The sequence below is a fragment of the Anabrus simplex genome, chromosome 7 (genome assembly GCF_040414725.1).
Source record: "Anabrus simplex isolate iqAnaSimp1 chromosome 7, ASM4041472v1, whole genome shotgun sequence".
NCBI classification, from domain to species: Eukaryota; Metazoa; Arthropoda; class Insecta; order Orthoptera; family Tettigoniidae; genus Anabrus; species Anabrus simplex.
In genome coordinates this window covers 291,737,361-291,752,899 of record NC_090271.1, presented here as the reverse complement: position 1 = coordinate 291,752,899, position 15,539 = coordinate 291,737,361, and the positions used below count along the sequence as shown (strand labels likewise).

The following is a 15,539-nucleotide window of genomic DNA, read 5'->3' as shown; positions in this document are numbered from 1 at the left end:
TTATGGCATGACAGGAGTTGACGATTCGCAGAAGAACATCATTGGCTACCCGAAGTGTACCAGGAGAAACTGCTCACATTTCAGTGACATGTCTTGAATTTAAGGATTACAGCATGGGAGCAATAGGAAATTCTGATGAATCTCCTGTAATTTTTGAAATACCTGGGGCAACTACGGTCAACAATGCAAGCAAAAAATGTTTCAAGTTTGAACAGGGGCAGAAAAACGTTGTACAGTAATGCTGTGCATCGCTGTTTATGGGGACAAACTACCGCCTCAGGAAATGCTGCCCCCAGGGATGCAAGTGAAAGCGTAGGAAAAGGGGGTGGATGAACAAAGATTAGTACATGAACTTGTTAAAAACAGTGTGGTTTCACAGTCTTGGTGCTCTGTTACATCAGCCATCCATGTTGGCGATTGATAGCTTCCGCGGCCACTTTACAGAGAAGGTGAGAGAAAAGACAAGAAAACCGCAATATGACATGGTTTCAATTCTTGGTGGAATGATGGCAATGCTGCAAACTCTAGATGTCTCCATCAACAGGCCTTTTAAGGCACATTTGCGGTATTTCTACCATGAATGGAGATGGCAGTTCTAAGAAAATGACAAGCGGACGACTCAACAAACCTTCAATTCCTCCAATGTGTGAATGGGTCCTGGATGCTTGGAGATTAATCCCAGCAGAGATGGTAGCCAAGAGCTTCAAAACCACATCAATTTCAAACGCAATGAATTGAACCAAAGATAACACAGTGATAAAGTGTTAAGTGATGATGAATAGGTAACTCTTAATCACGTTTGGATGCAATAGGTTGTAAGGTATGTAGATTCTAATGTTTTATACTAATAAAGTGTTCTAAACTAAAGGAGGTATACTGTTTTTAATCGAAAAATTCAGAGTACAAGCCCCATTCTGTTTTTTCTTTCCTATTTTTAGTTATAAAAGTGCAGCCTATACATGCATAAATATGGTACCTACATGTTATTTATTTATTTATACTTACTACAATGATAGGCTGCCTAAATCTGACAAAGTATACCATAACACTTGAATATTTAATATATGTTTAACACTAGAACAGCGGAAGGGGTCAAAATGACACTCGCTTTGAATTTTTCTTTAATAATGCTATTTACGTTATGTCGCACCGACACAGATATATCTTATGTTGACGATAGGATGGGAAAGGCGTAGGAATGTTAAGGAAGCGGCCGTGGCCTTAATTTAGGTACAGCCCCAGCATTTGCCTGGTGTGAAAATGGGAAACCACAGAAAACCATCTTCAGGGCTGCCGACAGTGGGATTCGAACCCACTATCTCCCGATAACTGGATACTGGCCGCACTTAAGCGACTGCATTGTTGTAACATTTCTCTTCAAATATCTTGACTTTTCGTTTTTCGTCCTGTTTATGGTAATGCATTGCATCCAGAAAAATATTTACATTTTTGATATGACATACCATAGACAGTGGTAAGGGTCATTTTGACACCTGTACAATTCCTTATTACAACACAGCAGTTTGCATTGTCAAACAATAGTGTGTACCCGGCCTGGATTTTAAGTATTATTGAGCTCTTACTGTCAAATGAAGTGTTCCAGTTAGCGGGGATAAATTTGTGGAAAATTGCCTTCACTGTTACCACCCAAGAGAAAATATTACAATGGATGAATAATTACTTACCAGCAAAACCAGGTGCAGATTTATTCAATTTATGACAAACACGCCCGACAATTTATAATTATTATAAGAGTTGTAAAGAATTGTAGGCTTTAAATTAGCTGGACTCAAATTCTGGATTGCTGCAGATGTGGACTAAAGATACACCTGCAATGTCTTTCCATACCTTGGTAAAGTTGACGCGCATCCTCATAAGCGGCTATTGGAAGAGTACGCCATACTTCTCCTCGTGGAGCCGTTTCTAAACCAAGGGAGAAACATGACGGCAGACAGCACCTTTACATCTCTCCAACTTGCTAAGAAGCTCCAAGAGGAAAAGACTTCATTGGGGGTTACAATCAACCCCATTCGTCGGGAAATCCCTACTGAGGTGTATCAGTCCAAGTCTGAATTATACTCTACAACCACCTTGCGACAGACTGGGAACACACAGTGCATCTCGACAGTGTACCAAGGGAAGAAGAAGGTCGTTCTTCTCAGCTCATGCCACGCTCAAATAACAATGAGCAGAGAATGAAAGAAGAAGCAGGAAACCGTAACTTTCTACGATGTCATGAAACACGACGTATATGTGGTCGACCACATATCTCATAAATGTACCACCAAGGCTGCATGCTGGAGGTGGCAAATGCATGTCCTTTTCAAAATCCTAGACCTACCAGCTTTCAATGCTTGTGTCAGAAAGTGTCTCAAAGCAGCGTGCAGAAAATGTAGAGGTTGAGTGTGCAAAATATGCTTAGGCAATTCTAAATTTTCTTAAAGTATTTCTGAAAGTGTATAATTGTTGCAATGTGAGCAACTGACTAAGAATAGGCGTTCAGTTGGTTAGTTTTGTGAAAACTCCTTAGAGAAACAGAAACATGATGCAGTTGTTTATTACTATACTTGTGTCCGTGAGTAATATAAAGTTCCATACACTAATGTCAGGTCTTCGAGTGTTAAATAAATTTGTGTAAACACAGTAGAAGAAAATACATATTTTTTGTGTGTTCTATTTTGAATGTTTCCGAGCATTTCTTATGAAGTGTCAAAATGACCCCTTACCGCTATTCTAGTGTTAACCACGAAGAGTTTTCTGGAGTTAATCCTTCTCGTATGGATCTTCATTTGGGTAATCATATTAATGAGATTGTTAAGGAAGGTTACAGATCTCTTCACATGGTTATGAGAGTATTTAGGGGTTGTAGTAAGGATGTAAAGTAGTGGGCGTATAAGTCTGGTAAGACTGCAGTTAGGATATGGCTCCAGTGTATAGGACCCTTACCAGCACCACTCGATAAGAGAACTGGAAAAAATTCAACGATATGTTCTGGGTGATTCCTGACAAAGGAGTAAGGAATCACAAAGTTTACACAAGGAGTAATTTTAATACCACCTATTCAATATAATTTATTCCACTATTGTGTGGTCCAATACACATAGAAATTACCAGAATTTTAAAGTTACATGTTTTGCCCACTATTTATTGGGCATCATCAGCCTCGTTCAATCTCAAAAAAAAAAAAAAAAAAAAAAAAAAAACACACACACACACGTCTGAGGAATCTTACCAAATTACATAAAACGTACACTTAATGGTGTTGATACTGTGGTTGCATAATGATTACAACACAAGAAATATTGAAATAGGTACACATGCTAAAATCACTTTGAAAAATTAAATCGTTCGTCTAAAAGTAATTGGGTCACATTGTATTTTAAAAATAATCCATGTCTGACACTGAAATGGATCTTTTTGATAAAAAGCTTGGACAATATAATCATGCCTGGGGAACAGATTATCAAAACCAAGGCTTCACAGGATAAGAATAGTACAATTAAAAGATACTACTATGATTTTTATCCAACATTCCAAGATGTCTTAATCTATACTGCCTCCAATTCGACTACGTATTTTCATCCTAATTTTAAATATTAGAATTCAACTTCATCAAATACTGTATTTATAAATGTAATATTCTTATCCTGTGAAGCCTTGGTGTTGATAATCTGTTCCCCAGGCGTGATATATATTGTTCAAGCTTTTTATAAAAAAGATCCATTTCAGTGTCAGACATAGATTATTTTTAAAATACAATGTGACAATTACTGTTAGACGAACGTTTTAATTTTTCAAAGTGATTTTAGCATGTATGTATTCAATATTGCTAGTTCTGTAATCATTATGCAACCACAGTATCAACACCATTAAGTGTTCATCAATACGTGTTATGTAATTTAAGATTCCTCAGACCAGTGTGTGTTTTGAGATTGAACGAGGCTGATGATGCCCAATAAATAGTGGGCGAAACATGTACCTTTAAAATTCTGGTAATTTCTATGTGTATTTGACCACAATAGTGAAATAAATTTTATTGAATAGGTGGTATTAAAATTACTCCTTGTGTAAACGTTGTGATTAGCTATTTTTCAATACGGAATAATGAATAGAATAAGGGTTTGTAAAGGAGAAAGGAGACGAGATGTTCGACTATGTGGTGAGTTGTGTGGAAATAACATCAGTAGGAAAGATGAGGACAGATTGGAAAACATTTCTAAGTTTGTCGAAGATATTTAAGAAAAGCTAGGTAAACAATTGATCGGGAATCTGCCACCTAGCTGACAACCTTAAATGCATATCATTTACCTATTTACAAGAGTTCACGCAAAAACTAAATTATCCTTTAAAAATACATATATCAGGTAAAATGAGCACGTTTTAAATAATTCATATTAGTTTAGATAATATTAAAATACTGCCAAATTTACCATTCAAGTTTCAGTTCTCCAACAGTGAGAAAATCTCCCTATAAAATACAAATGACAATTTCCTTGTGCTTAAAAGTTACCAGGTCTCGATGTGGTACATTTCATATTATACAGGTTCAAATGTATCTAATTTTATTTGCAATAGGAACAAGAAAGAGTCGTCTTCGGTGTACAAGCGCTTGTCTGCACACATCACGCTGGACCTGCCTGACCTCCCAGAATTGTCTGATGCGTTGCGGGAAACCGCAAATCGTGTGGAGTCCATGATGGCACATGCTAGGCACTCAACGGGCTCTGAATTGCAACGGTCCCAAACCATGCACCACTGAGCTTCTTTGCTTCTGCTGGACCATAGAGTTGTCTCATCCTTTTAGAACTTGGGATGTACTGTATATGTTTTATTATTGTTTTATTCAAGAAAGTAGAAAATATGTTACTTATTTAACAATTAAACAATCATTTAAGTAATTTGAGCAGTATTATTTGAAAAGTTGGTGATTAGTCCTAATCACTCTCCTTGCTGACCTACCAGTTCGAAAAAACTTTGCTGTCAGGTTACATTACAGATCTACACCATTAACAAAAGAAAGCATAATGAAAAGTCACCCGTTTATTCCCAGGTAACTCAGTAATTATACATTCTTATTTCAAATATTTTCCACAAGGATTTTGGAGAGGGGGAATATGTGATTTTCCTTATGCTTCTGAACTTCCACAGAGTAATTATTTCTCCATATCTCTTTAAGAGTTTTAATTGTACAACATCCTTTAAACACATTGTTACACCAAGAAAGACTCTCCAAAGAGCCAGGAAAGGGCATTCTTTGTTTTACAACAAACCAGTTGCTACAATGTAATGAATAAAATTGAAGAGGCTATTTTATTCTCTTTACAGTCTTTTTAAATTTTCAAGAAGAATGTCCACAACTCTCTGTTCTATCTTCTCCTCCTGCTCTTCTTTGGTCTGGAATTACAGAAAATAGAGTTAAACATAATTGGCTACGGCCAATTCAAAACATCAATGAAACTCATCATAGGAGTTTAAGTACATTTGAAGTAAGTATATAATACTGAATAGGTCTGGTCTCAGCGCATCAGCGGAGTATGAAAGCGGACTGTACAATAGTATGTCTGGTTATGTGAATGTTTAGAGAAAAAACACCCAGCAACTCTCTGCACATGATTTATTATTATACTACTACATTAACATTTGTGAAAACATTAAAATACTGCATAATCCCAAATACCACTAAACGTGACCCACACTTACCAATTTTATTAAATTTGTGCAAATGTGTCACAAAATTGCTAATTTCAAACACTTTACAAGTGCATTACATAAATGAAAAATAAAATTACTTCAATGTACAAATTAGTAACAATTCAACATCATAGCGACCGCCATTGAAACTTTTATCACCTTCCCATGTAGTCGTCCTCACTACCTTCCAATGAATTCAAAATTCTACATTCGACTTTTTTCCTCGCCAAGTTGGAGATGGGAGCCATTGCAGTCTTTATCTAATTGCATAGAAGTTCCACTTTGGGACGTTTTACTCACACAGTTGGTGTCAGTGCGTGATCAGAAGCAGACACCATCCACTCGATATGGAAATATTTTAATACAGCTTGGAAAGGCCGGTTCAAACAAACATCCAACGGCTGTAGCATGGAGGTCAAGCCTTCTTGGAATTACGGTAAGATCAGTTTTATCTTTCCATATCATTTCCTTTAAGGCATCTTTAGTGTGCCCGCGATAACTGTCCAGCAAAAGCATGCTCTTCTGCAATGAAGCTACCATATACACTTCACCCAGTCCTCAATTAGCGCACTCTCCACCCAGCTAGATTCTTGGGTTTGAATGAAGATACAAGTTTACTTTTGAATTATTTTTTTCAGAACTACAAACAAAGGAAGTTTGGTTCCATCAAATAACATGCATAACATTACTGTGCAGCATGGCTTTTCGTTACAACATGTTCTGATGGGAACGCTTTCAGAACCTTAACCCATTTACGCCCAGCGGGTCGTCTGCGATCCACCCGAAAGAAAAAATTCTCCCGAGCGTATTTTTTGTTGTTTCGGGTTGGTAGCTCATTCAGTGTGTGTAGTAAGATTGCCCGCACTGCCGTGTCTTGGTTGGAGCAGCTTTCCCGCCACAACGCAGATGGTGCGCGGCAGCTAGTAGAGTCATGGTGGAACCTGCATCGCGCTCTCGCCATTAATTGTAAGTAGAGGGGTTAAAAGTTTTAAAATGTAGTGTTCAGTGTGTTGATGTTGTTTGGGGATATCTGACGCATCTTAAGATGCCTTTACTATTTCAATATGTCAATTCGTTCTTACAATACACCACGAATAACATAGTGTGGGTCGCAAACGACCCGCTGGGCACAAACCACAGAACAATAGTACTTTAGCGTATTTTTGCATTTAGATGGTTACAACACAAGGGATTGGCGGAAAATGTTCCAAATTAGTGTTTTTGAAACAATAGCAACTATTCGGAGCACTTTTAAGTCGTCCATTCATTAACTAATTAGCAAATTACAGTTTCTTAATATTTATTTCATGTTTTTCAAGCGAAAAAATTTAACTCCTGCTGAAATTTTATCAGAGCTTGAGGTATTGACTGCCAGAGATATTCCTGGAACATTAGTGGATGTTTTTATCACTCCACCGGATGATAAGCCTATTTGGGCGACGAAGATAATTGCTGCAATCCAGACAAAATGATTGGGTCACAACTAGGGACTGAAGCAAAAGACTATTTATCAAGGTGCAAAAGCTAACGAAAACCGCTCTAAAGATGTTGGCTTAGGGGAAAGCGTTGTTTTGAAATTCTGCGATGTTTTGTCAAAGTTTTACCCCAGTGTATGCTTCTCTTTTTACTGTGATAAATTTTTTACTTGCTCAAAGTTGTTGTTGGAGTTTAAAAAGCGAGGAATGCGATGCACTGGCACGGTTCGGGCTAACCGGACGGAGGCTGCCCATTGTCAGACAAGAAGACGATGAATAAAAAAGAAAGGGGATACTCTGAAAGTGCAGTTGACAAAAGAGACCAAATAGTGGCTGTGACATGGAAAGACAACAACGCTGTGAACATCCTATCAAACGAGCATGGCATAGAACCTGTTGAAGAAGCTGCGCAGTACTCATTCGCACAGAAAAAACCTGTGAAGATACCTCAGCCACATCTTGTTTCTAAGTACAACAAGAACATGGGAAGAGTAGATCAAATGGACAACAATGTATCTACTTTCCGCATCAGCATAAGAGGCAAAATATGGTATATGCCAATTCTGCTCTGGCTTCTAGACGTTGTGATGAGCAATGCTTGGATTTTGTCGAAATCTCACGGCATGAAGCTTGACGCCCTGGCGTTCCGACAATTCATTGTGACCAGCTTGTTAGAGAAGTATGGAACCCCTCCTCGCAATGTTAACACAAGTGCACCAGTGACTGAAGCCATGCAGGAAAGCCACGGTAGTCATCTTCTGGTGGACAATCAGCCCCGGCGACGTTGTCATGTCTGCAAAAGTAAAACTGTCCGAGCATGCCAAAGATGTGCTGTTGCCTTACACCATTATAGTTTTGGAGAATTCCACAAGAAGTAAAGTGCACTGTGTAAATGAGAACGTATTTTTAGCTCCATAGCTTTAGTAATTTTGACTGATTCAATTTTCTTTATGCAAGAAATGTTTTATAATAATGATGCCAAAGCCTGCTGTACCATTTCAGTACTGAGTATTCAAAGGAATGTGTAAGACTCACTAGGAAACTCGACTGATAGTCTATTTTATATTCTTAATGTTAAATTTTGATACTCTTTACATTTTTAGGAGAGATTCCTTCTTATGGCATTTAGTGAAGAGCGACTTATTAGCATTTTCTATGTGCTTTATAATATTTGCCTCTGTAGTAGATATGTCATTTTCGTTTTTCACTAATAATGAGTCATAAAATACACCAGTTGTTCTTCTTTTATCATTAAAAATATACCATGATGAATCCAAACATGAAAATAGCCAAAGCCCATGTTGGAGGTATGCCCCTGCCCTGGGGTCCATGCCCAGTGGCTCGTTTACGACCCATGCTATAATTTTTAAACAACAACAACAAATATTTTTAAAACAATTTTTGGGGCATTTTCAGACATAAACTGATTCCAATAGTAAAACCATAAAATTCGAAAAAAAATAATCTTGGGCATAAATGGGTTAATGTGAACTGTATTGTCTAGAGGTATTTCAAAAAGCTTGGACTTGGACAGCAAGTAAAACGAAAACCTACAACCTGTTTGCCAGTCATTGACCGGGTCAGGGATGTAATGAATGAAGCAGATATAGGCTGTTAGTACGATGGGGTCGCCACTCCCAAAGTGATTTATTAATGAATGAAATGAGAATGGAGAGTGTTGCTGGAATGAAAGAGGACAGGGAAAACCGGAGTACCCGGAGAAAAACCTACCCCGCCTCCGCTTTATCCAGCGCAAATCTCACATGGTGTGACCGGGATTTGAACCACGGTATCTAGCGGTGAGAGGCCGATGCGCTGCCGTCTGAGCCACGGAGGCTCTTTGGACAGCAAGAAATGAGAGTAAAATTCAGGCCAGTGAGAAGTTCCTGGGGTGTATGGTAGGAAAGACAAGGAGAAACAGAGTAAGAAATGTTGAGGTCAGAAAAGAGAGATGGGTAGATAAGCTGAGTGAAAGGATGGAGAAGAATAAATTGAGATGGTTTGGAAATATGAGGATGGAGGAAGGAAGGATACCAAAACAGGTGTTGGAGGCTAACAAAGAAGAAAAGAGGCCCAGAGCAAAATGGATGGAGAGTGCCATCAACATCCCTACCTGGCAGGAGCTGGACAAGGGGAAATGAAAATGATTTTGAGATACACAGATATCCGGTCAGCATTCCCAATTTGAGAAAGCAAACAGGAATTTTGCTTCCCGATACAAATAACGGGACAATGAAAGGCAGTCAACTTTTCTTTGTAGGCTCCAAGGAGATGTACGACTTCATATGCACTATCCATTTCTTCAATGAAAGTTACTTATCCAGCCATGGCTTGCAACAAAACCCTCCTTTTTAACCGTTAGCAGTAGAGCAGCGGGCCATGCCCGACAACGAGAATATCCTGTATAGATCCTATGCCAGGCATTATTTTCTTCCCGATATAACTCCTTTGCCAGGTTACGCACGCATGAATTACAGGTACAGTAAGCTACTGCCATCTTTCAACGACAATTTGAAGCCACGTATAGCTCTCAGAGTAACCACATTGAAAGCTTTAGATAGGGAAGAATGGCGGAGTATGGTTCATCGGCTAGAGGGCTGAATATTATGATAGTCACGACACCTCAGTCATGAGGCAAAACGAAGAAGAAGAAGATATCTATAATCTCTTTAAAACCTGGCTTTGTGGGCATTCTTAGAAGACCATGAGAGTTTGCAAACAGACGTTGTTTAGCAACATGAGAACGCTATAGCCAGACTTTTAGATGAAATTGACGACGATTTCAATGAAAGTGAGAGTGATTTTCAATTAAGTGGTGAGGTAGATCCCGACAATGAGAAAAGTATGCTAAATGGCAGTGCTGGTACCTTTACTGATGACCGGAGGGAATACCGTGACACGGACTTGGACTTCAAAAGAATCCCTTCACAGGTAAGTCAGATTATAAGCCACCACAAGGGATTAAACCTAAGAGAGAACTTGACTTTTTCCAATTATTCATCACAGACGAGTTATTACAAGTAACAACTCTCATTATTGTTCCGTACTGAAGATGACATTAGGCATAAAATCTCAAGGATAATTTAATAAACCCACCTATTCAATACTTTGCACGTTTAATGTGGTTTGAATCTACATGAATTTATGTAGACTTATCACGTATATGTTTCACCCATTATTTGGGCATCTTCAGCCTGTATACAACCTTTAGGTCAAGGTTTGGGACCTTATTTTACCATATATAGTATATGAGTGTTAATGATCTCTTAAGACTAACATGTCAGGATAATAATTTAAAAAATGTGAACAATACATACCGTAAATGTAACATAAATTAATGGTGTTTTAACACAATTAAAACTTTTCAGTCCTATTCTATCTAACTTAAAAATATGTCCAAAGCTAAAATGGATCTTCTTTCTCTAACAAAAGGCTTGGTAAAGAGGATATTCATATGGGGGCTCATTTGACACACCTATATCATTTCCATGTTCTTGACATAACTAATGTTGAAATGGGTTGTCAACCACAAGTGGAGATTTAGAACTGATTGTTACCGAGCTCGATAGCTGCAGTCGCTTAAGTGCGGCCAGTATCCAGTATTCGGGAGATAGTGGGTTCGAACCCCACTGTCGGCAGCCCTGAAGATGGTTTTCCGTGGTTTCCCATTTTCACACCAGGCAAATGCTGTGGCTGTACCTTAATTAAGGCCACGGACGCTTCCTTCCCACTCCTAGCCCTCTCCTGTCCCATCGTCGCCATAAGACCTATCTGTGTCGGTGCGACGCAAAAAAAAAAAAAAAAAAAAAAGAACTGATTGTTATATGTAGACTGGTCAAGATTGCTGTGAATGAAAATATAAATTAATGGTGTTTTTACATGGTTAAAACTTGTCAGTCCTATTCTATCTAACCTAAAAATATGTCCAAAACTTATGTGTTGTCAACCACAAGTGGAGCTTTAAAACCGATTGTTATATGTAGACTGGTCAAGATTGTTGTAGTGAATGAAGCTACAAGCGTCTTAGCTTCGGGTCATATGTGACGACAAGGAATTGTAAAGAGTACAATCTTGGCTGTTTCTTTGTTTTAGGCTGCTGCTTAATTGGGAAGGAACATCCTAAGACACTTAATACAGTCTTGTATGAATTTCATTCCCGTTGATGTGTTGCTTGGCCTTTGGGAGGGATCTTAAGATTATCTGTAATGAAGTTAAAAAGTTTTCATTTTCAATTTAGAGCACATGTTGTGACAAAACCTATTAATCTAACACCTCATAACTGTAAAGTGACCTACTTGTTCAATTCATACTAGGTGGACCTGTTTGTTTCGGCAGCGCCCGCCTTACTGACATTTCTACTGATGGTGTTATATTGGTGCGGTAATGGTGGGAGAGTGGGGGTAGGCTGGTCTATGGGCGTATGTTTTATTGCTGGAGGGGAGTTTCTAGAAGTGGTATGGGCGGGCTTAACATTTGGCATGGTGGATGAAGCATTTGATTGTAGAGATTTAAATAAATGAGGGATTTTGTTCTGATTTGAATTCACAATATTAATTAATTTAGGTGTTAATTTGTACAAAGGATTTTTAATTTAACTGACATCGTTGAGATTTTAAATTTTATAATAGGTCTGATCCAAAAAAATTTGTATTTTCCAGTTCGTTCAATAATTTCCCTTTATCTATGCTTCTAATGATGGTAAGATCTTTCTCTATAGATGTAAAGTGATGACCCGTTTCTTTCATATGTTGGCTCATCGCCGAGTACTTATGTTTTTGAGCGTAATAATGTTCCAAATATCTCATGTGAAAGCTCTGTCCAGTTTGACCTATATAAGAAAAATCACATTGTGTACACGATAGTTTATATACGCTAATTGGCACCGTGCGCGAAAAAATTCAGCGTAATTACAACCACGGGCGAAGACTGCACAATCCGTCTGTGGGTGACCAGGTGTTCATTAAAACTTATCCCGTCTAATGCTGCGGACCATGTTATCAGTAAGTTGGCCCCCAGATTTCGAGGTCTCTGCACCATCTTAAAAAGTTCCTTACCCCGGTGTCATTATTAGTGAGCGATCCTGAAAGGAAAAGGATCAGCACAGTACACCTCTCTCAGGTAAAAGTACTAAGTAGTATAGGGAGGGGAAATTGTGTTTTTCGTGACAATGTACATTTAGTTGTAAGGTATTTGTAAGATTTTAGACGCTGGCCAGCATGTATTAGTTATATCTGTACCCTAATCATAAGTGATTTGAGTAATGTAGTAATAGGAATTGTAATTGTTGTGTAAATATATACTAACAAGTAGTTAGTTAATACAGATTAAAAATTTAACATCTTGTTAGGTTTCTTGCGTTTCATCAAACTTTTCTTGTGAAATGTTAACTAATCGACTGTTAACTCTACCAATATTGCGAACTGGTGCGAATCAAGGAGGCAGTGGTAAGAACATGCTGTTTCACAGCGCGCTCCGATGCGCTTTTGTTTGCGTACAGCTGTAAAATATGGCGCGTGAAGTGAAATGGAATCGTAGTTCTAATTTTTCCTCCTTCGAAAAAAAGTTGTTAATTGAATTAGTTGGTAAATACATATAAATTATTGAGTGCAAGCGCACAGATGGCTTGACGATAAAAGAAAAGGACGAGGCGTGGGAGAAAATCCGCGAGGCTTTCAATGGAGTTAACAGATTCTTTTTTAGCGGGTATCCACTGTCACCTAACAAAATCACTTCATTAATTGTCCCACTTCGAACTGTGTTCCGATATGGGAGTTATTAAATATTGTATTGTCGTGTGCAGAATCAGACCACCTACAAGTATATCCCTGATTTGGAGGTTAGGCTCACTAATCACCTGAACATTAACAGATCCCTTCCGATTATTACGATATATTTTGGCCCAATTACCTCCAGGTGATTGGATTCCTACATGTGTGTAATCTATTGCACCTAGAACAAACACTAGGAAAACTGCTTATTTCATAGAAGTCACGGATAATTTGCTGACGCTCTTCTACTGAAGGGAATGTAATGTTATATGCCTCCTCATGGATGCTATTGCTGCAGACACTCGACAAACAACTCTACTAACAGTTGCTTTCGAAATTCCAGCATTGTCTCTGACCATTATGTGAAAGGAACCAGTAGCAAAAAATCGTAATATTATCAGTACCTGCAACACTGGAGAAAGAGGTAAATTTCTCTCTGTAAGATATTCCAACCAATAATAATAATAATGTTATTTGCTTTACGTCCCACTAACTACTTTTACGGTCTTCGGAGACGCCGAGGTGCCGGAATTTAGTCCCGCAGGAGTTCTTTTACGTGCCAGTAAATCTACCGACACGAGGCTGTCGTATTTGAGCACCTTCAAATACCACCAGACTGAGCCAGGATCAAACCTGCCAAGTTGGGGTTAGAAGGCCAGCGCCTTAACCGTCTGAGCCACTCAGTCCGGCGTAAGATATTCCAACCTCACTCGAATTTCGTCAACAATCTTAGCAACGACTATTTTCGATAACCTGTATCTATGAAGAAATTCCGCATCCGCCAAATTTTCACTGCGTCACTGGACTCTTCTTCGATCAGGATTGTTTTGTAAAAGATCTAAATAGAGCAATTTCGCATTGAATGCGAGATTCACAGCAGCCATTTTGAAACTGATTGCTAAATGTTAATGTTAGCCATTTAACATTGGAAATGGGTGATGTTAACTTTAATACGCAGTTTAACATTTGTTAATGTTAACAGTTGTTGATGAAATGCAAATTTTCTTAAATCGTATGTTAAAATGATTTAACACCTTGTTAAGTACTAACATGTGTTGATGAAACTGGGCCTTAGTGTAATGGGTTTAGTATGATAGGTAGGTTTTATTTTCCTGTAGTTTTTATTTTCTTTCACCCCACCTTAATCTTCTCTGAAATGTATGGACAGACAGTGCTTGTCCTGGGGCTAGGTGCCCTAATGTCCCTGGTGTGGGAGGGGGTCTCTACATGAAATTCATTGAGCCACCGGTTGGGTGACTATGCTAGTCAGTAAATTAAAGAAAGAACACAAACCCTCCTTTGAAAACGGTTTTGTCTCCAAGATCTAGTCCGGCAGGGTAGCTTTGCCTCGAGTATTCCCCTGTCTGCCGCATGTTGGTTTATGTTGCAGTGGCTGCAGTGACCGACATCGTCTGACAGCAGCCTAACATGCCAAGTTGAGAGGCACACTGTATGACTTGGGGCGCTACCATCCGGCACTGCAATCCAGTGGCCAAGTGTCCCGATGGAGGCAGTCCGGCTAGACTGCGCCTCACCCCTCTGCCCATTAACCGTTGGTTCAAGATATGGCTGGGCTGCGCTGCAACTTACCTAGCTGGACTGAACTCGAATGGAGGTTGTTGGCAAACGGCCATGTCGGCAGCCACATCATCAGCAATAACCAGTGGTCAAGTTGCGCGATTTCGATCCTATGATTAATCTCAAATCGATGCAAGATCTACTTATTCTGAAACTTTGCTATGAAGGAGGCAGTGGACGCCTTCTTACAAGAAAGTGAATGGGCTCTGAATTACTGACATTTGGTGGAAGGAATCCCTTTCTGTGGACAGAGTTAAAATGGTCGAAGCAATTTTGGAATGTTGCAAATGCATTTTTGAACTGTAGTATGCTTATCACACTTTGACATTTATGTTGTGTTTATATGTAACCCTTAAAATACTGCAAGTTACTGAATGGACTTTTGATGTAGTGACTTTTGTTTTGTTTTTTAATTGGAAGTTCAACTTGAAGAAAATCATGTTTGTCAGTAAAGTGCCTGTCGAACTTTCTGAGAACTATCAGTGGACTGTGTATTTGAAATTCTTTGGTGAATGCCAGTGTTTTATGTTTTACAAGATATCACTGCTATGGTGTGTAAATTTTGGTGTGATCAAAACCGCCAGGTTCGGGTATATTTATAATTTGTCGAGCATAGCTCGATTTTCGGAGGAAGAATGAGACCTGTGGAATATGTGTCTGTCAAAAAAACTTTACTAGATGGTGTAAAATATTATTGTAGAATATTTTATTGGTATTCCCTTTGTCTATCTAAATTTGGAAATGTAACTACTAGATAGTACATTATTATTATTGTTATTATTATTATTATTATGTGCGTATGGACCCAATGGATCACGCAAAGCTCTAACGATTCTGTTATTAATGTTCTGTGATATTTCATAGTGTCCTGGAAAATTTTGTCACACGGACTTTCGGAACAGGATGTGTCGACCCCTGTCGATTCTAAAAGCATCTCTTTATTAATTTTTCAAGGTGGGAAAGTTTGCGATTAGAGATAGTAATAATAATAATAATAATAATAATAATAATAATAATAATAATAATA

The 15,539-nt window shown here is 38.5% G+C and overlaps 2 protein-coding genes across 3 annotated transcripts in view; one reads left to right on the top strand and one right to left on the bottom strand.

Annotated features, from left to right (window-relative positions):
- The window catches only part of LOC136877580 (BLOC-1-related complex subunit 8 homolog), a 241,601-nt gene extending 236,703 nt beyond the window's left edge, over nucleotides 1-4,898 (top strand). For both annotated transcript variants that reach the window (XM_067151737.2, XM_067151736.2), the window contains one exon: nucleotides 4,576-4,898. In XM_067151737.2, coding sequence (XP_067007838.1) covers nucleotides 4,576-4,759 — 184 coding nt within the window. In that variant the 3' untranslated portion in view covers nucleotides 4,760-4,898. The remainder of the gene's footprint in view (nucleotides 1-4,575) is intronic.
- Nucleotides 4,899-5,166: 268 nt separating this feature from the next.
- Nucleotides 5,167-15,539, bottom strand: part of tsu (40S ribosomal protein S12 homolog tsunagi) — an 82,085-nt gene continuing 71,712 nt past the window's right edge. Inside the window, exon 5 of the mRNA XM_067151738.2 lies at nucleotides 5,167-5,394. Coding sequence (XP_067007839.1) covers nucleotides 5,367-5,394 — 28 coding nt within the window. The 3' untranslated portion in view covers nucleotides 5,167-5,366. The remainder of the gene's footprint in view (nucleotides 5,395-15,539) is intronic.